General features: G+C 38.3%; 2 protein-coding genes across 13 annotated transcripts in view; one reads left to right on the top strand and one right to left on the bottom strand.

Moving 5' to 3' along the window:
* The window catches only part of cpeb3 (cytoplasmic polyadenylation element binding protein 3), a 59782-nt gene extending 37632 nt beyond the window's left edge, over positions 1-22150 (bottom strand). For 4 of the 11 annotated variants that reach the window (XM_015346667.2, XM_015346668.2, XM_015346670.2 and 1 more), the window contains exons 1-3: positions 21166-21316; positions 18188-19077; positions 8826-8910 (exon numbers count right to left, since the gene is read on the bottom strand). In XM_015346667.2, coding sequence (XP_015202153.2) covers positions 8826-8910; positions 18188-19077; positions 21166-21301 — 1111 coding nt within the window. In that variant the 5' untranslated portion in view covers positions 21302-21316. Of the gene's footprint in view, positions 1-8756; positions 8911-18187; positions 19078-19320; positions 19443-21165; positions 21317-21963 lie in introns of those variants that run through there. The other 7 variants (XM_015346663.2, XM_015346664.2, XM_015346665.2 and 4 more) reach the window with 4 other exon arrangements.
* Positions 22151-22188: 38 nt separating this feature from the next.
* The window catches only part of marchf5 (membrane-associated ring finger (C3HC4) 5), a 38365-nt gene continuing 34205 nt past the window's right edge, over positions 22189-26348 (top strand). For both annotated transcript variants that reach the window (XM_006630496.3, XM_015346674.2), the window contains exon 1: positions 22189-22573. In XM_006630496.3, the coding sequence (XP_006630559.1) occupies positions 22530-22573 (44 nt within the window). In that variant the 5' untranslated portion in view covers positions 22189-22529. The remainder of the gene's footprint in view (positions 22574-26348) is intronic.

Genomic DNA, 26348 nt, shown 5'->3' with positions numbered 1-26348 from the left:
ATTAATTTTCTGGGGTTTGTCTAGTCAACCAAATTTGTTCTTATCGACAAAAATTGCAAAGTGTATTTAACATCACATTCAAAAACAAAGAATTAAAATACTGAGGAAAAAAACTCAAAAAGGCAGTAGAAAAAGGGTTAGTAGTCAATCATCCTAAGCAAAAAACTAACAGCTTCACATCCAGAGGTTTCCTAAAACCTCTTAATCCACATCCAAACTTTCATTAAAGAACCCTATCAGTCTACTTGGAAAAAATCAACTTGAATTATGGTGGAAAGTCTGCTAAGACAGAGGTGGAAAGTTTCTCCTTCCCAAATAAGAAGAGTTTCCATTTTCATTCCCATATTCCTTTCTGTTTTACCACATGAATGCAAATACTTCAAGCAAACAAAACTGCAAAACCTGACAAGAGTATACACTTAGATTGAGCTCATTAATTACTGTAAATTTGAATTAAAGTATCAGCTGTTTAGATGTCTATACACTGTTTTTCCACAGGGTTCCAGTACTCCCAGTCTCTAATAACAGCCTATTACTGGAAGAAAGGCTGGAAAAACAGCAGTTGGTCATTTAAAAATTAACACTTTTTGATTAAGAATATTAGTTGCATAACAAATGAGCATCACAGAATATCAGAATTAAAACTACACAAATAACTTGCACATTGCAATAAACCATTTGGTGGATGTTTTAAACAATTTAGAAACACTCAGTGGTGTTTTGAGTTCTTAATTTTAATAACTCCAAAAGTGAGGAAAAACATTAGAAGAAAGTCTCCCATCATACATAGTTTAGTATTTGGAATATTTATTTACACATCGACTGGACACGAAATGCTGTAAAATAACTATTTTAAAGAATCTTGATTTGGATGCCATTTTAAAATCGGTTCGGTTCAGTTTATTTGTCATATGCACAAGTCCAGTGAAACGCATATACTTGTCAACCATAAATAATTGCTGAAAGGGCATATTGGATACAAAAATCCCACAACATGAAACAGACAGATGTTCAGACAAGGAGCAACATGTCACCACTCTCTGGCGCCATGTTAGAAATAGGTGCATCTATGGGCAGTAGGTTTTATTCTATATTTAATCACTGAGTTATATAAAAACATTCAGCATTTTAAATTTTCTGCAGTATCTCGGAGAATTGTTAATTCTCCCATATAAAAACTGAAGATGGAAACAGAAATGTCTGGTATGAGACAATGCCTGATAAAATAATTTCACATCCTGAAGATTTAATGTTATACTTGTAAATAAGAGAACTGAATTAATTGTTGTACTGAACAGATGCCAATTTTAAACTGTACAGAAATGGCCAGCTATCAATATTTGTAGCTCTTAGGGAGTGTTCACAATGAATGCTGGTGTTCCTACACAACTTACCATGGCAAATGTTGTCATGTTCAAACATGATTATGTCAAAATAGAAAAAGCTGTAAGAAGTTATACTTTTATTTCTAAATTACTTGTTCTTTTTCATCAGTACTGGAACGATTGAGAACGGCTGCTCCCATGTTGTGTACAAAGTTCATATTGACCAAGTAATGAAAATCACAATAAAATAATTTAAAAATATATATTTTAGTGCATCAAAGGGACATATTTTTCAGAGAGACAGATGAAGACCAAAGACAATGGTATATGAATACGTGATCTGTTTATATCCTGCTCTACAACAGAACGTCAATGACAGCATGTTCAGTGTCTGAGCCTTGAGAAGGACAGGTTTTAAATCATCATTGATGGCACCTTTCAATTACAGAATCAGACACTGGACCAAAAGTGGAAAAATAAATGTTAAAAAACAAAAACAGAGCTACCCATAAACAGTTTTATGCAGTGGAAAGAAGGAACATCTGAATTGTATGTGTAGAAGCTGTTAAGAAAACCATAATGATTTTAAATAAATAACCACAAACAACACTATGACAATTTTCAGATGGTGACAGAATATGCTTATTTTCCTGTCCACCTGCTTGTCTCAGTACAGTCTCTGTTTCTACCAAACCGTAATTATCAGTTTCATGTTGCATCTACTAAGCACACCTGCTGTAAACAAAGTCTACACCAGTGCTGTCCAACTGTAAAGTCTAGCTCTCACAGGGATGTCTATCATTGCAATTAAACACAGCAAAGCAAATTACTCCAGAACAAGCCACTAAAGAGGAACAGGGGGAACATGAGATGATGAAGAGAACCACACTGTCCTGATCCCTGCTGAACAAGGCAAAGCAGTCTGATGTGGGCACGAAGGAACCTTCACTGACCCTGACACTGAGCCAGCTGCCTGGGGTGCTAGGCAACAGCCTTGATGTTTACCACAAGGATGAAAATACAGGCACATCAGTGCTTCTTGGTAACATGTGGTCTGTTGTTGTGGTTTAAAAAAAAAAATCAACGTGTATGAAAAAAGCCATATTTAGAAGGAAAGTTGCATTTTTAGTCTGCCTCTATTGGTGAGGGTTGCTGCGAGAGCATGTTGAGTTTGGGATATCCTGTTCCTCAGCTAAAGATTCTAGCTCTTCTTGGGGAATTCCCAAAAGTCTTCTGGCCAGTCCAGAGACAAACTCCCCTCAGTGTAACCTGGGTTCACCTCAAGGTCTCAGCCCAGCAAGATATGAATAGCAGGATTCTAACCTGTCATGACCTGGTCCTCTAGGGTGGGCATTCTTACCAGATGCCCAAACCATCTTAATCATCTCATCTTCTACTCTACAGCGACGCATGACATTTTGGTCATTCACCTGTCATATGGGACGCTGAACAACCTGCAGACTGAATCATCAAAGATTACAACAGTGTCAACTACATGGCTATTGACTGGCCAACCAAACTTGCAGCTGGTTCTCCTTCACCTTGAGAAAGCTCTTTTTTCTGACATATCAATTTTTCTTTCCATAACCTCTCATTTGGGGGGTGCAGATTCTCATTGCAGCTGCTCCTTGCTCAGCAGTGAAACATTTGTATTCACGTCGGAGATCACAGCCAGGTGAGGCACGAAAGACATCTTGACATCTGCAAGCACCTGAGCTTCCACTGTCTACAGCCTCCAACCATGACACTCTCCCACTGGCTACTCTTTGATATCCTATCAAGTCAGACCCCAAGACAATCCACAACCTTGAAGGAGTCCTACAGCCACCACAAGGACATCAACACATCTCACTGAATTTCCAAATTACATTTTTTACAAGTTCTGCTACAGAACACACAACACATGCCATGTTTATACACAAGATACATGATGTGATCACTGCTACAAAAAATCCTAAGGCAAGGAAGCAAATTTTGTTTTTTCTTGTCATAAACCAGTTTAACCTCCCCTTCAGCATAGAACTCTACGCTTCTTGCCAGCAGGAACAGAAACGCTCTGCAACAGAGAGTACCTAAAACAAAAAAACTATTTCTCCATAGTGAACCAGGTCAGTGAACAAATGTCTTCAATGCAAGACGTCATGTACCCTCAAGATGTTACAAGGTGTTAAAAAAACATTTTCATCAAAATGTGTTTGTAGGCATCTGCAAACAGGATCTAGTAAAATGGTACAATTAAAATGCTGCAATGCATGCAATGGTTTTACTTTTCTTTTCGACTTTAAAGTTCACTTCAGGTTGTAACCTCAGTCCTCCAACTAACCCACCACACTACAGCTGGGGACGACAGAAACTAGCCTTAGAAAGGAGATGAAGAGTAGTCTTTATGGGAAACCATCTGTATTTCAACAAACACAGGCACCAGAATGTTGCTCTAAGCTTACAGTCTTGAACCTAGAACCCTTGACGCCCAAGTAATGCCTCTTAACTTGTTTTGTCTACATCGCCCATAAAGTCTCTAAACCCTTTAGTTGAATTTCACCCACTTCAGAGAGATATTCAGGAAGACTACACTGCCTTAAAAAAAAATTAAAACCACAAAGGCAAAAAGCACTGAAATGACTGGGAAAAAAAAAATAGTATCTCATTTAGTTTATGTCACCTGTTCCCTCACCCAAAGTGGCTGTAAGAATGCAAATTGAATTCTCAACAAAGATCAAGAGTGGTACAATTCTGAGGAAACTCGTGATAAGATTTTCTGAATATCTCTTCAGGAAGTTTAAATAATTTACTGTAACTTAAATTTGCCTTGTAAATGAACTACAGCAAAACTGCATTTTCTTTTTCAAAACGGCAAAGGAGATGATGATTTAACCACTGAAAGCCATATTTTAAAAAAGTTAGCTTTTTTGAAATCTTAATTAAATGGACACTTAATGAAATAATACTCTATTAGTCCTGGTAGATCATCACCAATGGCAACATGAATATTTACAAGGTATAGACAAGACCAGTATGAATTTTTATACTGTACATAAAAAGTGGGGAGGTTTGTGCATTATACATTATCACTAAATAAACTTAATACAGACTGAAGCATAACCATTCATGGGAGAAATGCTATAATGGAATTGTCCTCCATTTTGAAGGCTTCAAAACCAGAACACCATTATTTTCACAAGATGTAAGCTACAATAAAGGTTTTTTGAGACTACAGAGGATGTAAGTAAATTTTGCTTCTACCCCATTCCAACCTACGCCATTACCTTGAAGAATACTTTCAGCAGCAGTACTTTACAGTCGATCTGCTCAGGGTCTCTTTTCACTTACAATGAAAGTCCAGTCTGCATAAAAATATGCAAGCCCTATTCTTAACTGAATATAACAGAAAAGTTATAACAGGGCACATCCAGTTTTTGAATACAATTCTACTAAGAGCTGAGAAGCTTATTTTTTTATACCGAAAAAAGAAAAAAGCCTTATCCAACCTTTTTTTCTTCCCCAAAGCTTTAATCTTGTGTGACATGAAATGAGCATAGGCGAGGCTATATATGATCAATAGGACTGAAAGAATGACATTACAAGATATTTTTTCTGCCAATTTTACTGGCATAGATATGACAGAGCAGAAGGTGACTGAAGGAAAGATTCCCCAAAACATGGAGCAATCCGTTTCAAAGAAATTAAAAAAAAAACACTCTGCAAGTTAAGCAAAAAATAAAAACGTAAGCAGGCTCTTGGGGCTTGAATGTAAATGTATGGAGAAAGACCAGAGATAAGGTAGAAAAGAAGCCAACAAGGCCTAGAGGCCTCAACTGAGGTGCTGGGCCTAATGACTACGCTGTTTCACCCTTTGTTCCAGCTTTTCCAGATGGAATCCTAATGGCTTAGGGTACCGAACAGTCAGCAGACAAAAGTCTAATTCTCCACACGTGATCTCAGCTGACTGAATTTAAGGGACTTCATGCGTTCCAATGCATCAAATAAAAGGAACTGTTTGTTCAAGATATCCCCCTTCCACAACAACACAAGTTCCCCATACATTCCATTCCAGCTGGATTAATGGCATTTTGGAGCTAGAAAAGACCACAAGAATGAACTGAACTTGGACTAGCCCCCTCGTCTCACTCCACCCCTGTGCTCCAAGTCACTTTCCCCGTCTGCCACGTAAGTAAACAGACCAGCTTTGTTTTGTTGTTCTGGGCTTAAAACATTTCTGCAATCTTCTGATCTGCCGACAACATCTTCAATTTGAAGAGAAAAATGCATGTCTCTAAGAGAACCAGACTGTAAGTTACCGCCCTACACATGTGCAAGCAAGAGGAGCAGGATTGGACAAACCAGTTTTAAATGACAAAAACAAACCTTATGACCACAGCTGAAAAAATTTCAGGCTTGATAAGAATGAGTCCCAGTACACTATTTCAAGAAGGCTCCACTTCTGTTTTATGCTGGGAAGGAAATACAGAGAGCAAAATGCCTTGTGTTTTTTTTTAAAAAGCATGATGCATCAACTGCCTGACAATGAATGATTTTTCTAAAGTGCCAGTCAGATGAAGCAATGCACTCTATTCATTCCCATATGAAGGATCTTTGAAAATGCAAAGCCGTTTTGCATTTGTTCATTGCCACGCTCTGTTTAACAGCTTGACAAGCGTGACAAATAACCACATTAGGGGACACTGTTCACAAGATTGCACTTAATTTCTCATTAGCTGAAATTTAAAGTGTTTGCTCTGATTCAATTTGTTAAAATTATGCTACACTCCTCAGTCCTCCTACTGACCTTCCATCAGCTATGATCAGAAAAAGGATATCAAACCTTCCATTCTGTTGTGGGAGAGATTCCATGCATTAGAGGGAAAAAAACAGAAAAACAAGTTTTGGAAGGCCTCAGCAAACTATGGTGAATTCTTTCACCAAGATCATATATCATAAATAATCATGTTTGAAACATTTAGGAGATCCAGGAGAGATTGGATCTTGACCTTTATACAGCTAGAACTCAATCTTACACTAGGACACATTCTAAGGAGCAATCATGACGGAGGCAAAAAATGTTACAAGGACAGAGAAAACCATTTAAAAGTACCTGAAATTTCATACATTCCCAGAACTTGAAAAATCAATGACATTTTCCACACTTGCAAAAATCTTTTCCCCAAAGAGTACTGAGCATTATTTTAAAATAAAGAATTTGTATTCATCCACTCTTCTGTGTTGCGTTTTTCATTTTGGGTGCATTGTGTAAAAATTGAAATGCTACAACTTGGTTGGGACTACAATATATCCAGACAAGCCTAAAAAAATTTTACATGGACTGGAACTAAAGGGAACTGTGAAAATACAAACTTACTGCTGTGAATCAGAGAAAAATGCCAACATAAGGATGCCTGACAATTCAAGAGCAGAATGTTTCTTTCAGATGCAGATCTGAACTGAAGAGATATTAGCCAAGCACCGCAGGCTGGTGTACAGATACTGACGAAGACTCTAGAATTAGATTTATCCTTGTTATGTGACCTGCGCTATTCACACAACACCCAAGCTGACAGTGAGGCAGTCTAAATGTAAATATAAACCTCCCCTACCGAACAAGAAAACCAAGGGGAAATCGCCAAGGAAAATAAAGTAACAGCTTGAAAGGAGAAGTCTAAACTGGTGTTGAAAGACAGCACCTAAAAATTACCATTGCTCAGAAGAGGCATTAAGCCCAAGACTACTTATTAAGGATCCCACAGCAGAGGTGTCTAGGCTGAATTCCACTCTGGGCTTGAATGAGTCGGCCCTCCTAAAGGCTGTCCTTTAATTCTGCTGGTGAAGTAATTGCTCTCTTCTCCCCCCGACTTGTTGTTGGGATGCAGGTGCATAATGTGCAGTTCTGCAACAGCCATCACCCAGGTGGGAGCAGCACGTTAGCAGAGGATGAAATGGGTCCCCATCCTAATCAAATCGCTTTGAGATTCTTTACAATGAAGAGTGCTATGTAAACACATGTTTACACTGGTTCCTAAAAGTCTTTGTTAACTCCTTGTACCCTGATGTCATCAGATCTCCTTCATTAATGACCTGCAAACATCCCAAAACTAAGGAACCACAAAAAAAGGTGATTTATAGATTCAAAAGACCATTAAAAAGATCTGGTGGCTTCCTACTAAACAGCGAAGTCTGAATAAAGCCTCTGATAACCCATTTGTTATCAGAGCAAATTTTTTACCACAAAATTTCAATAAAACTTTAAATAAAAAACAATAAAACACTTTTTTACATTTCTTTACCTCATTACTGTTACAACACAAGTAAAAAAAGAGCATAAAGAAAGTGTTGAAAAGGAGTGTTATTCTATACATTAACTACATGAATGAATACACTTGAGATGCGGAACAGGAGCATTTTGATTGATTTTGTACCAAAGCCTAATCTACTTTAAAACAGAGGTGACAGATTATATCCAAATCATGAAGAATTTTTTTTTTTCCCCCTGAACAGCAACCCATTAGCTTTCTGCACGTCAATGTAAAAAGGATGTACTAGAAGGGAAACCTTTGCTTAGTGATTCAAGGTACCCATTATATCTTAAGCAGTTAGTTAAATAACTACTGTGTGTTCTGAGGTTTGCAATGCAGAAGCAAACACCTGCCAGGGCAAAACTCAAATTAAAATAAAGACTCGCTAAAATAAAATGCATTTCAGGAACGCCTTATTGTAATGTGGAACTCCTCTTACATTTTGTCCTTCCCTTTGTAAAATAGCACAGGAATCAGGGAGCAATGAGGAGCACAGAGACTGTTGTCTGGTGCTGTGTCTTGCCTTTGCTATCTACTGTAGCTAGCTGGAAAAGGGGATGTTTCTTAACCCCTGAACCTTGGAGTGTTTCGGCTGGGACTTTTCATCTGGGCTGCACTGACACAAAAAAAGCTGAAAACAAATGTTAACAAAAGTGTCCTACCCCAAGTACATCCAGGGAACCTTGTCAAACACCACTTGAAACTTTACTGCAACACAGTGCATCGTCTTCATCACGTCAGCTCTCTCAACTCCCAGCACTGCTTGATTTCACACATTCTTTACCACCAGACAGACCCAGTATGTTATGTTAGATAATTTCCAGAAAGAACCAGATTTCATTTCCAATGTGAAAACTATTCTCTCATTAAATCCAGCACTGCAATATTTTTTTGGGCTTCAAGCAGAAGAACAGCAGACAAAAAAAAGGCAGAAAAATCAGCTGCAAAGACGTTTGCTAAGAAAAAATGATTTTACTGGATATAAAATATGCAAGATTTTGCAGGTAAGGGCAATGTTAATTCACAGTGAGTAATAAAAAAATAATATTGTACTGAAAAGGCAAATATAGAGCAACCAAAAGATCACCAATGATTTTTAATGAAGCCAGAACCAAGTAAGCATGGATGTATGAATATTCCTAACCTGCAAAATGATTCCTCCACATTATATCAGCGATAGTCATTGGTGGGCCACTGGGAGGGTAGTGTTTACCTTTGTCATGATCAGTCCTTATCATATCCATTAAGGAATTCTCCAAAGAGTGCAAGTTAAAAGCATCAAAGGGCCGATTCCGGTCCTGAAAGAGGGGGAAAAAAAAAGAGGTCACATCAATGTGCAAATGTTTCTGGATGAGCAACTCACATAGACATTAAGAGGTTGTGAACAAGAAAAGGCCATTCAGACTATCTAGCTCATTCTGTTCCCAGTAGCAAGCCTAATTGATCCCAGGTTGTCATCCAGCATTCTTCTAGTTAGCGGCTTCAACAACATGGCTGGGTCACTTGTTTCAGATTCCCACAACTCTTTCCATGTAAAGATTTGCCTCCTGTTTTCATTTACGAATGCAGTCCCCTGTAGTTTCCATATGGCTTCCGAGTTTATATGAGAACATAAGAGAAAAGAAACCAGAAATCATTAATGATTTCATTACAGTTTGGTTGAATTAACATGCTCTGGACCAAAACAGGGGGCCCACAGAGCATACTCTGGACCAGTCAGGTGTTGTAACTGTATCAATGTGTAAGTATCAATATGAAACGTTGGGGAAAAAAAACCCAAAATGTCCTGGTTTTTACAGTACGGCATTAAGAAACTTCCTGATCAATTGCCCCAGACCCTCTACAGTTAAATAGCTAACAAATAAGCTCCAAGCCCTGAGGTTGCAATCTAATCATGTGACCAACAGATGACTAAAGAGTCCTGACGTAACCAGATGTGGAACAGGGACTTCATAATTTTTGCCAAACATTAGGAAGGGGCAAATACCATCAACAAATATAAAACAAACTGCTTCTGTTTTTTTTGGTTTAATAGGAGAAATAATGGAGGCTTATTTATCCAACTTCACATAACTTGCAATGGTCTCACCATGACACATTATAACCCATAAATGTTAATTTCAGAAAAAAAATTGGAATACTGTGTTACTGAGTATAAAGTTGCTAAACTGAACATACCATAACTAGCTTGCTGCAAATGTGACTGAAGCATCACATCTCACTGTTCAGGCCAATATTGCTTAATGCAGGCTAAAGGCTAAAAGCTGCCCATCATGTGAGGGTTACTAGTTTTACATTTACTTATTGGTTACATTTCGTTATACACACATGGTGTCTGTCATAAATTCATGTGTCCTTTGGGGGATTAAAAAAAGATATCTCGAGACATGAGTCAAATGTTTCAAAATCAGTTTCCTCCAACCTAAATTAGCTTCACTAACATTTACCCCAATACAGTATCTATTCAACATTCACATACATTTCTTCTTCTGGTAATTTCTCCAGCATTAAGGAATGTTCTTATATCAGAATTGTGTAGTAGCCACATTGGTACATACATACACCTTTAAGAAGTCAAACCTTTTTTGTTAATGTCTGTTTTCAGTTTTGAATGGTTTCACATCAAAGAATAAGTAGGATGTTAAGTGGAGAGTATTCCATTAAAAATTTACGTAAATTCATTATTTCCTATTAAAATATTTCTGTTCAGTTTTAGAAGTATCCATACACAGCACAGCCACAAAGATCAACCACAACAATGCGTTTTAAAGCAACTGCAATTCCAGTGTGATATAGCTATAGAAGGCGCAGTTTATTATGGGTGGCAAAGTCTTTTTGCAAAATTTTTCAGAATTCATATTATGTTAAAAGTGTTGTAATTGAGTGCTGATAACCTGGTAAAATAATCCCTAAGGTATAACCACATATTAAGTAATGAAAGTCACTGTTAAACTGTTGTTGTAATGCTTCCAAGCTATATTATTTGAGTGCTTACATCATGCTTAACATGCATAAATACATTAATAAACTTAGAAAGTGTCATTTGCATCTCCTCATGTGTTACTGAAACCCCAAAATTTCCTTTCAACCCAATTTCCTTTCTGTGCCACTTAAACAGAAGTGCAGACTGATTTGTACAAACAGATTAAAGAGTTAAAGGAAAGAGGTCAGCTACAATCAGGGAAAAGCAGTTAAGTTGAAGGCCTGCCATCGTGCACTTGACATTACAGTTCTCAGGCTCGTACCCGAGTCAAGGCTGTTAAAGTGCTGTACCCTGCAGTCAGCAAGGATGAGGTGGACCAAACTCTGCATTTGACAAAATGCTGTAATCCTTAGAAATAGTTTGTAGTATCAAAGGTATTGCAAACCATGCATTGTATCATGCCAGTAAACAGTTTGACAAGCAGCTAAAACTCACAGTTGGCAGCAGTGGTGCTAATCCACGGGCCATGCACATTGTTTGCACATGAGCTATTGTAATGTAATTGGCTGAGCACTCAGAAGTGTTATTCATTTTCTGAGCCTGCATATTGTTCAGCATTACGTTTAAGATAAAAATCTGCTCACTTCGTACAAATGTTAAAAAATTTACATGCTGAGCTTTTCATTTCCCATTTCGGCTTCAAACTCTTCTCACCGCTTTAACAATGCACTTCTGTATGGAACTTGATTTAGAGAACCAAAAAGACAAGCATCTTTCTTTTCTTGCAGTACAGTTGTCTGGCCCACTTATTTCAACACAGCTTTAGCTTTAACGGTTAAACTGCTAACGAAGTGTTTTTTTTAAAAAAAACTATATTCTATAGTTCTGTGTAGAGACAAAAAAGGCAATTAAATTTCAAACTGTAATGGAATCCCCTAAAGAATTCCATAAGAAGTTTTACACATGACAGTGTACAATGGAAATACAAAGCAAAACTGTAAAAAGAGAACGTTTATGAGCATTAACTGCAGTTTGTGAGTGGAAATGGTGTTCAAGGTTCTCTTGCACCAAGATGAACAAAACAATAAGAATATTGACAGACAGTCATAGCTGAAGACACATCACGTATTAGAAGTTAACAATTTCTTTAATTCTCACACTTGACAAGATGTCTTTTTGTATTAAAATAATTATAAAAAGATTCTGGAGCTCATGAACATTTTTGTTGCAAATGTTTTTACAATTGTTATATTAAAATATGTATATTTTAAAAAAAAGATATTTAGTTGACACTGTTAAAAATAAATGAACAGCCTTTTTAAACAAACAACAGTAAATATAGGTTCTGTTACAGACATGTTGAAGTCTGTTCCAAAGATAGAAACATGAGTGTGATCCTGCATTTACATCTCAGACTGTAATAACTGTGAAAATGGGCCCTGTTCCGCTTTTATTTAGAAAATGTGATCTAAAAAATATGGTTTAAACTCCAATTTATAACTGGTACTTAGTAGCCTTTATCACATACAATAAACACAGGAAAAACCATATAAAGAGCTGTTTGCTTTCGGACAGGAAAGTAAACTCAAAGCTATGTCAATAAAGTGCTATTTTACGATAACAAATGTCTCTTGGAAAGATACTAGTATGTATATCCCGAACTTCTGGAGCAATAAGGGAAACTGGTGTGGCTGTTGTACACCGCATCACAAATTATATGAACTCTCGGGAAACTAATAATTTAAAATCTCTTTTTTATTTCATTTCTTCTTTTAGAAATGTAAATTTCAAAAGGCAGAATCAAATTACAAGGCCATACTAAAAAAACTAGGATAACTCTATTACTACTATGTATATTCTGCACAAAATATGGCTGCTTACTGACTACTGTTACTGTTGCCTAACTAAATATTGCTGCAACCCTGCAGAAACTCCATTAAACTTGAAAGACAATTCCTATGTTAGGTCATGGAGTACTTATCCTGGTATTAGATTGTTGCATTTTATGAATGTGCGAAAAAACCTCCACACAGGCATGCCCCTATCGCACCCAGAAGGCATGCAAACCCTCACCAATTTGCATCTCAAAGTTAGTGCACATCCATTTTTGGTGACCTTCCAATTTATTTCCATCAGAAACTTCAACATTACTGCAGTAATTGACACCCAACCTCTCTGGATGCAAATCTGGAAAGACCTGGATATGAACCAAAGGCTTGCTTGTCATTTGAGGGAACACTTCAGAAGAACGTGAGCAGTCATCCAATTTCTTTTTTTTTAGTAATGGCATGAAATGCTAGATAGAAATCCTTTCCGAGAGCATTAGTAGGAGTCGTGCCATTTCGCAAGTCTCTTTCGGAGAAATAGTAGCTTGTGTGTTAATACACATTTCTATGAAAACACAAGTAGACCTACAATGTGTTAAACTCATTGTAGTCCGGTACAAAAATAAATCCGAGTAAGTAGCAAGTTTATTTTAATTGAAATGACACTGAGGGAAGATTTTCCTATGCAAAAAGAAGCCATTAATCAGCAGGTGGTAAAATTATTCTGCTAGAACTGTAACCATGATACTGTATCTCCATTTCCTTCTCCTTCATTTCACTTCAGTAAGCAGATAGCCATGTGCAGCACAACATATGGCCCCTGTGACCTTGTGTCCTAATGATAACTGTCTCCTACAGCAAGTAGTGCTTATCTACATTATACAATATTAACTAAACTGAAACTTCATAATTCACTAGCATGTCCAATGATGTATCATACTGAGCATAAGTTTCAAATATGAAACAGACGTAACGTTGGCTTTCAGTACTGGTTAATCAATTCAAAATAATGTATAAAAAGCACACTCTAATTTCATGGCCTGAAAACTACATTGCAAACACTTCCAGTACCATATGGCTGTTGTTACAGCTGTGCACAGTGTGCTGGCCAAGAAGGAGGAACTTGAGAAATCCATTAACTGACAAGAGGCGACAAGTTTCCTAAAATATCAAAAAAACAAGCGCACTGCCGATTACCTAAGAGGCAGAAAGAAATAGAACATTCCCTGTGAAAATTGTGTGCAACATGTGTTGCACATCAAAGGCGAGCCAAGCCGTACACAGGCTGAACCTCTTTCACACTGCCGCCAACAAAACCTTCAGGTATGTTCAGTCCTGAAAAGGTAGATATTTGGGCACCATTAAATGAAAGAATATGCAGAAAACAATATTTAGTATAATATTCCACACGAAACATGCTGATGTGAGGAGTTGGGCACTAAGGGTGGTGCTTTCTGGGTTCTGTTAATTAATCATTCAAAGAGCGTGTTTATCATACTGGCAGTCCACTTTCCCTCCTTTCGTGAAACATGATGTTAATTAACTCTGGGACGACAACAACTGAAAAATTGCATCCTGTGTGCATGAAAATTTAAATTTGAACACATTTTCTTGGATGAACAAAGCACTTTGTCTACTTGGAATCTTCAGAGAAATAAAACTTCTAACTCTTCTTGTAAGTCTAGCTTTCCAACGTGAGATTTAGTTCCTGGGTTGTGTATATATGTATTATGTATAGGACACATCCAATATATAGACTAGCATGCTGAAGGCTGTGTTTGTTGCTGCCCCACATTCTCTAAAGTATAAGCTACAACATCAGGTTCAACTCGTAATGAGAAACTGGTTTGGAAGAAGATTCATTCAGCACTGCTTATGTATGAATGTTTACAAACACAATAACGGCGAAGTCCATTACCACATACACAGAGTTAAGCATTAAGGAATCATCAGTTGCTCACTTCCCTAAAGCTGCTTACACCAAAGATGAAAGGTTAAGGGTCATGAAAATTCATGTCCAAGCATTACAGAGTTGCTGATCCTGCCGAGACTCAAAGATAGAATGGTATGGGTCTCACCGCACATGGTGGGGGGAGATTCACAACATGCTGTATTTATTTCTTATGACTGCTGCTAATGTTATGCCAACTAAGCCACACACTCACCGAGGTTGAGTAAAGAACATTGTGTTGAACCCCATTATTCTGAGGTGAGTGCAAGGCAAACAGCAATGTCTAGATCGGTGTGAGGGAGACACTGTTACTAGGCAAAGAAATTGAAGGACATTTTTTACTAATTGTGAACAGGCTGGCAACAGAAACTTTTATAGTAATAAAATTAGGTCAAAGTGAATCATGACTGACCAGTTTTTTTCAAACAAAGTCTGTGTGGTCCCAATCAAGATCAAGTGCAAGATTAAAAACGAATGCAAAATTTTCCACTACTGAAGTACATTCAATTCTATGCTAATCAATTTCTTTTAGTAAAAACTGAATAGATGCAATTAAATTGCTTGCTTCAAGTTCTAAATATTTATTCAATGTCAAGTGATTTAACAGATCGACATTATACTCCTCCTGTTTACTAAAAATAACACATGTAAAAACGTGTTTTTGCGGCAGATATTTATCATTACTGGGTGATCGTCTCTCCTTTTATATATTCGGACAGTATGCACCTCATGGAAGAAGCAAATTAATCCGGTAAAACTATTTTTTTTGTCTCCTCGAACGGTAAAGAGGAGCTCAGTGAGCCACTTAATTAGTGCTAGCTCCCATCTTCACTCTTCAGTCTCCAAGCTTTGATCACCTTTTAGTAAAGGTCTGACACTGACAATCAGGCATGCTCTTCATGTAAAGGTTTTACAGTTGGAGGAAAAAAACATAGCGCAGGCGTAAATATAGCATATACATACTACTGTTAATCATCTATATCCGTTTTGATCATTTTTTTATTATACCCAGTTAAACAACTAAAACAATTGAACAAGGTGTTGGAAATCTAAATGTATTTTAATTAACAGCAACTAATTTCACTATTATTATTTCTTATTTAATGATTATTTAAGTATTTCAGTCTTATTTCAGGATTAGTTTTCTAACATTTTTTAAATGGTCAATGAGCAAGACATTTTGTCTTTAGGTAATGGCTATAAAAATCAAACTGAAAAAAAATCTATAAAAATGGAAAATTATTAATGTAAAATTACCTGCAGCACTGCAATGTCAAATTCCTGTGTCCTTCCATTTTTACTTATTTCATAATACACAGAGGCCTAAGTCTGGTTTCATCAGTGACTGGTGTCAATGTAGTTAGGAAAACAGGATTGAGTCAGTTTCAGTCCGAAAAATACAAAACTGCTCCCCGAATTATTACCTACAGTATATGTACTGCATGCCAGCTTAAAGTTATTTTTTAACCTAAAAACAACCACAATCCATCCATTTTTTTGAAGAGTATGCATTAGCCAAAGACAAACTTAAAACTATTAAATAACACATATTAGCAAAACCCTGGAACGTAAACGTATTTCAAAACTGAACGTTATTTTTTCATAAACAGATGCCCTCCCATTTAAAAGCGCCTAAGCTCTCACCAAAACAGAATAACAACAGGAGCAGGCTTTGAATGCCGAAACAAAAAAATAGTACTAAAGAATAGCAGAAGTCAGAACAAGCACTACTAAAGAACATATCCCCCAAAATTAAAACAAAATCAGATTTCTACTTCTAAGAGTTACAAGATAATAATTTGTTTAATCTTAAAAATACAATTTTAAAAGAAAATAAAATGAGACACTGACTACTCTTCATCAGAGAAAATATCTGGTGTTCTCAGTGTATTTCCGTTGCTAGGAAGCATAAAAGTCATAAATGCCACTAAAGATACCCCTGGATATCTTCCTCTTACAAACAGAGAAATAAAGCAGGACAGACTTCTATCAAGAAAGCCACAACTGTCTTCATGGATGGAAAAGATTTTATCCAACTCAGAGATGACAATTTGTGAGAATGCTTCACATGGGTTAAACACGTTTTAAGCTGTTTAATTATTTAGGTGAGCTATGTGCTATTTTATTTCTCTCACAGGACAGTTTAGGTAACTCGATTCCACAAAAGGGACGGTCAATGTCACCCAATGTCATGGATTTTTAAAATACCTTTGTATGTTAGAGCTCTACACAAACAGGGTTTCCAGTCTGATCGGTTTGCCATAGGTAATGGTCTTATTCTGAAACCAAAAGTAAATATGTATCATAAACGTTTTAAAATTACATGTTCATACTTGAAACGGACAGGTGTCCTTAAAAAAATGTAAGTCTGAAAGCTGTCATATTATTCACGTCTGAAGTTGTTCAGGGGAACATGAATTGTGTTCTTCACAAACACCGGTTTTCAACCATCTTTAATTATTTAATATTTGTATTATACTGGTTTAAATACGGAGAAGGGACCTAAAAAGTAACTTGTCAAGTCCCAGAGTCACAGACTGGACAGTTAGAAGTTCATGACAGATTAAATCAAACGGGCTGTTCAAAGGAAGAACAACAAAACACTTCAAAAACCTCTTAGAGCAACGCAGGGACAGATCTCAATGCTCCAGCGCCCTGCCATGACAGTAGGCGTAACACGCCACTTGTCCTGGAAACTTGAGGAGACGGACAAATCCCGCCCACATCTCCTGCGGTGCCCAATGACAGAAGAGCAGTGTGCCCTTTAAACACTGTGAGCTGGCAAAATAATGGACATGAACCTTAACCCTTTAATTCCACCGCGGAGGCGTCAGCGTGACAAAACCAGGAGACAGTCCACTCTTATCTGGCCGACAAAAAGTCAAAACCTGCATTCCCTAACAAGACGATAAAACAAAAGGAGAGTTATTGAAGTAACCCCTGCTAAAACGATACCAGTTCAGTACAGCAACACGGCTCACATGCCTGCAGCACAGTAGTGGTTAATTGTTCAGAGCAGAAACTTCAGGATAATGATAATGTATAATTAATTTTTGAAAGGAGAAAAAGATCACGTATCCTACAACAAAAAATACTAACATTTCAGTGTAAAAACGTAACAGGTAAAACTACAAACGAGGCCATTGATAAAAATAAAAGAGCATCAATAGAGATACAAATTAGTTGCTATTTAAACCAAACCAAAGAATTACTGAATTGTTATTAAAAACAATAAAATTACATCAAAGCGTTTTCCCCCCCCAGCATATGAATACCTTGTCCAGCATCGAAGGCTTCACTAAAAATATGGCTGTGAAGGTCATGTCCTACAGCAGTCTCCTCTGCACATACAAATTTCACCCTTTGACAAAATTAATAATGACAGTAATATCGATTTCGTCTAAACAGACGAGGCGTTTTCTTCACAAGTGTGCCATTTTAATCTAGCGCCGAAGAGGATATGATCCAGATTAGATGACACTCAAAAGAAGGGGGTTCAAACACGCAAGGACAGAGGCAGGAGAAGGCAACTGTTAATTTAGTTGTCGCTGTGAAGATAAAATATGTACCCTTTGGAGAAAAGAGAGACCTGCGGTTATTCAGCTTTCCATATGGATCGCTGCGACAACCACATCCGACCGTACAGTGGCATTTCCAAACCGGCATATGAATGCTGCTGCAATATTAATCCACGATTAAAATTTAAAGAGCTATTTATTCACCTATTATATGATAAATTTATAACGGGCACTGTGAGAATACGTATTTGAAATGACTGAAATGTCAGTGTTCTAGAGGGCAAAATATATACTGTATTTGCGTTAGGACTACATGGCAAGAAAACAGACAACGCTACGTTTCAGCGATGGGTTTACCTGAAAAGGCAGCATATTGTTGCTGTTGTCTGTTCTGAAGGCGCTGTCGTCCATCCAGGATTTGGGGGTCAGAGGGGCAGCTCTGGGGAACTTCGGCGGGGCAATGACATTGCTAGAGTAAGGTTTTTTCAGCGGGGAGATGGGGTTAAGGGGAGACGGCACCCCGACGCCGACCCCCACCCCAACCCCAACGCCCACTGCTCTCCGCGGGTCCCTGCCTGCCTGGAGCCCGCTCCAGGGGTTGGAGGCTGTGCTCCAAGAGGGATTCTGGTGATTATTCCAAGCGGACGAGGAGGCGGAGGATGAAGGAGCCTTGCTGTTCATAAGGGTCTGGTGGCTGTAAGCATTTCTCTGGGGGAACGGGGCTTGGTTGGGACTTACGGGTGACCTCCTCTGCTGCTGCTGCTGCTGCTGCTGTTGTTGTTGCTGCTGCTGCTGCTGCTGTTGTTGATGCTGATTCTGTGCCAAGCCGATCTGGGGTGAGAATGTGCCCCCGAATACCGGGTTAACGTGGTGGGGGAAATTCTGGAAAAGCATTGTCCCATTCACCGGGGGTATCCCTTGGAAAAAGCTATCGTCCACGGCGTTCGTGGTCCCGGTAGACCAAGTGCTGCCGAAGGAAGGGGACACGGAGGTGCCGCCGGGCTCCTGTGGCTGGTGAAAACTCAACCCCGGCAGGATCGGCGACTCCATCGGCACTTTCTCTTTGCTGCTCTGGGGGGTCGCTGCCTGGCTGATGACAGTCGTCGGGCTCTCCTCCGATTTGGGGGGTTCCGAGGAGGGGGTCGGGGTGGTGGAAGGAGGCTCTACGCTTGCTGGATCCTGCTGCTGCTGTTGAGGCTGGGCTTTGCTTTTGTCCATCAGTAAATCATCCTGCATGGTTTGCTGAGCTGTAACAGGGAAAAACAAAGACGAGTTATTACGGAGGTTCTCATGAGCCACAGTCGCCAGGCTCCTATGGTATTTGGCCAGCAAGAACCCGGGGAGGGGGTAGTTGTTATTATTGCTACCAGTAATGCTGGGACAAGCCGACTGCAAGGCAAATCCGGAATCACCCATTTAGCAGAAACTACGAACTGCCGGTATGATCGCGCTAACTGTATTCTCTCGCATGAAAGACTTATCGGCTTCACCCTTTCAGACGCCTCCGTTCCCCTCAGCAGTGAATGGGAAGATATGCTTGGAGGACACAGATATTCACCAATTTTCGCCACGTCTCTTTTTCCCTTTTCACCGGAACTCCAGACTGCAATGTGAAACTGATTCTTGTTCCTGTTTTTTTCTAGGACCACCCCTAAATTCATTTGCATACGTCAATAAATACAGCTGCGTCCTTCAGCAAGGTTAAAGAGATACACCACCCCCCATTTCACAATCAGGGTATTTAAAGGGACAGGTGACGGATATCTCAATAACGAAAATAATTCAACCTTGCGCTTTTTTTAATTGAAAACAAAACTGTTAGGTCAAATCAAACAGTTGCCTGACACCAAAAACATTGCAGGAAAATAGCTTGGTCATACCAACGTAGTGCTGAGGGAATGAAACTAAAAAGAAAAGATCGAGAATGTGGCGAGAATGAGATAATCGTTATTCTTTGTTAAATAAAAAAATGAGATGGCTCCACAATAGGCACATTTGAATGACGTGGTTTTGTCAAGAAGAGCACAGAGCTTGTTTAGATCTCGGATGAAATATTTACCCTATGCAAAAATACTGATTAGAAATGCTTACATAATCAGGCCTAAGGAGAATGGTTATTTCGTATCCCAGCTCTTATCCTTGTATTCCTCCTCAATGAAAGGGGTGGGGATGGGATTCAGGGAGTTGCATTTAAAAATATTAGCAATTCGATTTAATTTCCCCAAGTTTTCTTCTCTTGAAATCCCAATAAATTATTTGTTTTTTTTAAAAAAAACAATGGTTACTCCCATTTCATTATCTTTCCTGGTAAAACATGAGTTCCGAAGCCATGAATTTTCAAGATCTAATTAACGTAGATACTTTAGTGACACCCGCAATTTAACCCCTTCCTAAATATGAAGGGGAACATGAGCTATAGCTCACATTCCCACATTATTAAGACTATTATTAGATTGCACTATTTGGCACATATATCGAAAGCAAGTAAACATTCCCCTAAACTAAAGTCACTTGTACTATATTTGTAAGGGTTTTTTATTGACGTTGTTGCAAATTAAATGACAGAAAAATAATTCAATATATTGTTTTAGTTAGAGATGATCTTCAAGTCGTTGGGGGTATTTTCTAAGAAAGGCAAGGCAAATCGCTGCGATTAAAATTAGACCTCACTGATCTCTCGAGCAACTGCAGCAAATGGTTAACCCAGACGTCAAACTAGACGGAAATTCTTATCTACTTTGCATATTTAAAATGTAATCCCGAAGGTTATGAAAATATTCATTATAAAAATAAATGACACCGTGCTTAACAAGCAATAAAATCGCTCGTGAACAGTATGAATTGTGTTGTATTGAGTTCTCTAGTGGTTTATAAACTAGTAAAATAAATACTGAGCCGGAAAAAAAATTACGTTATAATTATGTAAAAATGCGTTATGTTATCGATTTTCGTCGGTTGCATTTCACAGAAAACATTAAACAATTTCATATACAAACTGGTAAACATCGTACAGCTCGCTTCTCCATAGCTAATCCTTGTTTTTCCTGTCGCTACAGCAGCCAAACCAAGGTCACCAAACGTTTTGAAAGTAAAACAGCAATGGGATCTTTATACAAACTTATTTACAATAAGTACACTCTTTGTAAGAAGCCGCACACAGACATTATTAGAAATACAATACACAATCTATACGTATACAGAACACGTAGATATATCTTCATTTTCAGTTTTTTTTTAAATCCGGCATTCAACTGATGTTTTTTTGCTTTAAAAAACATCGTTGACTGTCATGCACTGCGTGGTACTTCTACAGTTTTCAAGAAACGAGGCTTTACCTTTTTCGTTCACCTTTTGGGGTTCTGTAAATAGGGCTATTTCTGTTAGCCTCGGCTGGGCTTGGAAATGACAAATGAGCTGCTGCCGAGGTAGAGTCAGCAGTAGCTCTAACAGCTGATTGACTCGGCGGCGCATGGGTGAGACTGAAGAGATTGTAGGGATTTGTAGTCCTCTGTTGCGCTGCGGTAGTATCTACGACTTGTTAAGTTGTATGAGCGAGAAAGTGAGCTTGATTATCACGGTTCTAGTATTACTATTGTCCCTACTTGGATTTATGTTGTCCAGCTTTTACAAGTTTTAAGTTACGTCAAGAGTGTATTTAAAGTATCTTAAGTGTATATAGGCTAAGGCTGAGGGGTTCGGTCTGCAAACCTCTTACTGTAATTCAAAAACGTCCCCGAGACTCAGAGATAAAACCAATTGATGTTAACGTTTTTTAAAATCATTTGACATGCAGTAACGACACACCCGATTTATTCGTTAGGTTTTTGTGTTCGTGAATGTTATTAGACGAAATAGAACATAGCAATTACTTGATAGCTGCAAAAGGAAGAGATGCGCAGTAGAAATACGTGACTGTGTTTTCAGTGAGACTGGAAGAGTCACGGGACACTCCGATGACCGGGAAAAATAGCATGATTTTTTTAAGTGAACAAATTTCTATATTAATACATACGTTGCACTGAAATCCCCGCAAACTGCACACAAGAAATCAAGTAATTAAGTTATCGACAAGCAACGACAAGGTGATTGTTATGACAATTGTTATCATCTATAAAAAGAAGGCAGTGCCCTACCAAAATAAGACGTATTCTGAAGCCATATGTGTATCTTCATGCTTCTTGTCATCCCAAGCAGGCGTCGAGCCTCCGGGCAGACACGAGATAGAGCATAAATTTGTGTAAATTAACACGATGTAAAACGATAGGAAATCGGACTACATATCCCAAGCTCCCAGCGAGTGTGCCATTTTCCGGAGGTTGCTCCGGCAGCTTGTTATTATTGGTGACGCAGTGCGCATCGCTGTCGTCCCCTTGTTACGTCACAGAGGTTGGCAGTCAATGGAGTCAAGCAGTTACAACGACGTGATTACATTCATAACAAAACAAAGTATCATTCGGCAGGGCCACAATCTGGATGTGGGAATTAGTTCTTTGGGATGATAGATGGTCCTTTTTTTAGTAGTCGTTATTTTTTGCAACTGAAGATTTTTTTTAGCGTTGGAGTTTTGATCGCGTCCGTGTGCTTGATTTAAGCCTTGCGCTGGCAAAGGCCCCGTTTTTTTTGTGATAGAGACATTACGGGCCTCTATTCAGTATTAGGTGTTGTAGAGGAAGAGTGGTTTTTAAAAATTGATACCGACATGGCAGACCAGAATTCTGCGGTCGTGCAACAGAGTTTCGACAGGTGGGTAAAAACATGCATGGTTTATTTAATAACCTGTGGCTGCATGCTCCGAGAAGCCTTCGGGATGCATTCCTGAGCTGTTTCACAAGGTTTAAGTCATTCACATTACAAACCTCACTGATCTGCAGCTTAGAGGTCAGGAATAAGGAATTGCAATTGGCAGTTGAACACAATAAACTATAATTCTGAGTCCTAAAGACCTGTGCATGTGGATAAAAAGGGGTCGACGCTTTCCTGGGCAGTAGAAATATGGAAGTGCTCCGTATTTCGTTCCTTCTTCTAAGCTCCTGTCGGAAACAAATGAGGTAGTTGATAAGTTTGTTGCACGATTTCTCACCGCTTTACAGGCTGTATGGTGTGGTTCGGGAATGGCATCCCTGAGTTATAACGCGTGTTTCCAAAGGCGTCCTGGACATATACTGTGGGTTGGAGCAGCTTTAGCAAGGATGTCTAATCCTGGTCCTGCAAGGGTCTGGTGTCTGTTAGGTCTGCAAGGTCCCTTGAAAACAGCTGCACCCGAAAAGCTGGGGAAGCTGTTAAATTGGTCGAGTTAAGCCAGTTACTAAGCTAAACTGTTTAGTAGTAGTAGGTTTATTCCATGCTGAAAAGAGAAGAAATACAAAAACAGCTGAAACGTTGTTTTCTTTCTTCTCTTTTCAGCATGGAATAAACTTATTACTTGTTCCTTTGCAGCCTACGCATGCTGACGCAGCTCCCCACCTAGACTGTTTAAAGCCGAACTTGCATTATTAACCCCGGAGGCAAAATCTGCTCTACCATTTGCTACGGAATCTTAAAGTATGGGGTCATCTGTCCAGTACGAGCATGTCTGACAGATCTCACTGCTCTGGTACTCTGGTACCATCATGCTCAGTGTGGTACCTGTCATCAGTGCTCATCATGATGGTAGGGCCATCATGCTAAGTGTGGATACCTGTGATGATCAGTTCTTTCTATGCTCAATGCTGTTTCCACCATAAAAAAGTCTTGTAGAGATTGAAAATGATTGTGCGCATCATAAGTGACCTTACAAGTATTCTATATTCTGCTTTTTCATTGCCGAGAACAAAGCAGTTTAGTCGCTTCATAATCCAAGAGAATCGTGTACAGAGTCTATAGTAGTGTAGACCATAATTTATTTGAAATAAGCACCTAGTTGCTGTCTAGGGCCCAGAAGATCTTTGTTGATGTTGCAAAGTGGTTTTGCTTCACTGTAAGGACCAGTTGCTATTGTCCTTTGTTGCTGTAGTTCAATATGGATGATCTTGCACATGTCTACAGTTTTGTGAACTCTTTTTGAATCACACCAAATGTTTCTGTCATGCTGGATAATGTCAAAGAACTTTTATTAGGACCTGTCATGCTGGTTGCTCTTTAGTTTCCAGGAATTGACAACCTTTTTCTCAGTCTGGTCTCCCACATTACCCATTTTACCTTGTAATCAATGGCCTCAGTAGGGCCTAGTGTATGGTATACTGGTCATATAATATTTTCAGGAGTAGCACTGTGTGTTGCTGGAAATAAGATGTGACTTATGTTAAAGTTTTCTGTTCTACTTGTAGATTACTGATTTCTACTCTTTAAGAGTTTGCAAGGATACTTTTACTTGATTTAAATGTAATTAGTCTAAATCTTCTTGCTGGTTATGTTGACATTGAAAGTGGTGTCATTACAATTATTCTTTTAGGGGTTCAAGCTTCAAAGTTTGTATACTTGTACCAGTTTAGTACTGACGAGTGTTGTATACATATCACTCATGGAGTATGGTACAGGGATTGAACTTTGTATCAGGCAGTACAAAGTTAAAATGATTTGATTGGCCTTTGTAGAATTCAGGAGTTGTTTACATTTCCATCATGCTAAGACCTTCATTGATTTCTTGAAAAATACTACATAGTACGTTACAATTATGAAGGTTATTGTCATATGTCTGAGATTAGGTACACTAAAATAAATCTATAACATTTTCCTATTTTAAAATCATTTTAAATCTAGTGAAAATGATCCAAAGCAACTTGTATCAACTGCAGATTCATATACTTGTGAAAATCTATATTTCCTGTGTAGCAAAATGGAATATATCAACCGTTTTGTATTGAGGAAATTAGAATTGGTAATTGGCGTTATCTGTTTTGAGGTTTTCACCTTAGACATGAATATTCATTTATATTTTTGGCATCTATGTTTGGAGGTCAAGATTTTAAGAAAAGTGGCATGGTTATCTACTTCCAATTCTGAAATATTTTCTTTCAGAAATAATTTCTTCTTCTCTCACCTCTAGTTTCTTGGTTATTGCAGTTCTGTGCAAATCAGCTGCAGGAATACCAATAAAAGCAAGGCCTTCGATTTCTACCCTGGACACAATTCTAACATATTTTTGATTTTAACTACAGTGCCCTCCATATTTATTCATATTTCTCCTGACATAGAATCAGAAACATAATCTAGCAGAATGGGTTATGGATTGGATAATGTCTCACTTCTGTACTGTAATCATAATGCATTGCACATGCAAAGTCATATTTATCGTAAAGAATTGAATGCCAGAGAACAAGAGGGAACATGAATTTCATGGTTAAGGTCAGAGAGAGCTCTTCGAAGACAGCAGACTCCGCAAGATAGGGAATGGCTATGAAAGAATCAAGAATCTACTTTCCATTGTACTGTCATTATTAAGAAATCTAGACTAACATGGATTGTCAAACAAGTGGGTTGGGAGGCAAATGTAAATCCAAAGGATACAGTAGGAAATCTCCCAATCTGTATCCTGGATTTATATCCTGGCAACTCGAGGAAACAAAATGTTGAAATCTAGCATTTGAAGTTGCCTGCAAGAGTGCGATATTCATAGCCGGGCTCCGAGGAAGAAGCCACTTCTGAGGGCAAACCACATGCAGAAAAACCTCAGACTTGCCAAACATCATTTGAATAACAATTGAAGCAATGTTTTAGGTGAGATTAAATGAACATTTTCTTTTTTTTGTGGACATGCTAATTAGAGTTATGTTTGACATGCAAAAGATGAAGCTCATGTTGAGAAAACACTCACGTCCACTGTGAAATGTTGGGGTCTATTACATTTTGGAGTTGTTTTGCATCTAAGGGTCCTGGAGCTCCTGTCAATATAATGGAAATCATGAATCTCAATATATCTGGCACATTTTTGCCAGACACCTGTTTTTTTTTTCTGCTGAAGAACTCCATCTTGGCCAAAAAAGGACATTCCAGTAAGACAGTAATCCAGTGCACATCCAGATCAACAACGGAGAGGTTAACTGCACTCAAAAAAATATTCCTGACTGGTCATCTCAATATCTAGACCTCAATCCAACATTTCTGATTTTAAGTCAAGATGGCAGTTCACTAACAGAAACCAAAGGGTCTGAAGAATGTAACTTCTGCACGGAGATTGATGAATGTTCATATAATTCCCATCTGAACCGCCAGCACCTCATAACACATTATAGGAAGCTTCTAATTAGTATAATCCTTCCTGCCTGTAGAGAATTTACAAATGGTTACTACAAGGGTGTGACCCTTGAGTTTTCTGGACTTAATTTATGACAGATATGACTTTGCTCTGTGCAGTGGCATGGATATAACTGTATAACATTCGTAGAATTTGGTAAGCAAGAAACATCCGTTCTGTACATCGTTTTGTAGTTTGATGTTTATTGTTTCTGTTTCATCAGAGGTATGAATACATTTGGGGGGCACTGTATATTTACTATGAGGTGAAAAATGCTGTGGTTTTGGGTCTAGTAGAGTCTTGCTG

This window comes from Lepisosteus oculatus, chromosome 4 (assembly GCF_040954835.1).
Source record: "Lepisosteus oculatus isolate fLepOcu1 chromosome 4, fLepOcu1.hap2, whole genome shotgun sequence".
Lineage (NCBI taxonomy): Eukaryota > Metazoa > Chordata > Actinopteri > Semionotiformes > Lepisosteidae > Lepisosteus > Lepisosteus oculatus.
This window is presented reverse-complemented; position numbering and strand designations above follow the sequence as displayed.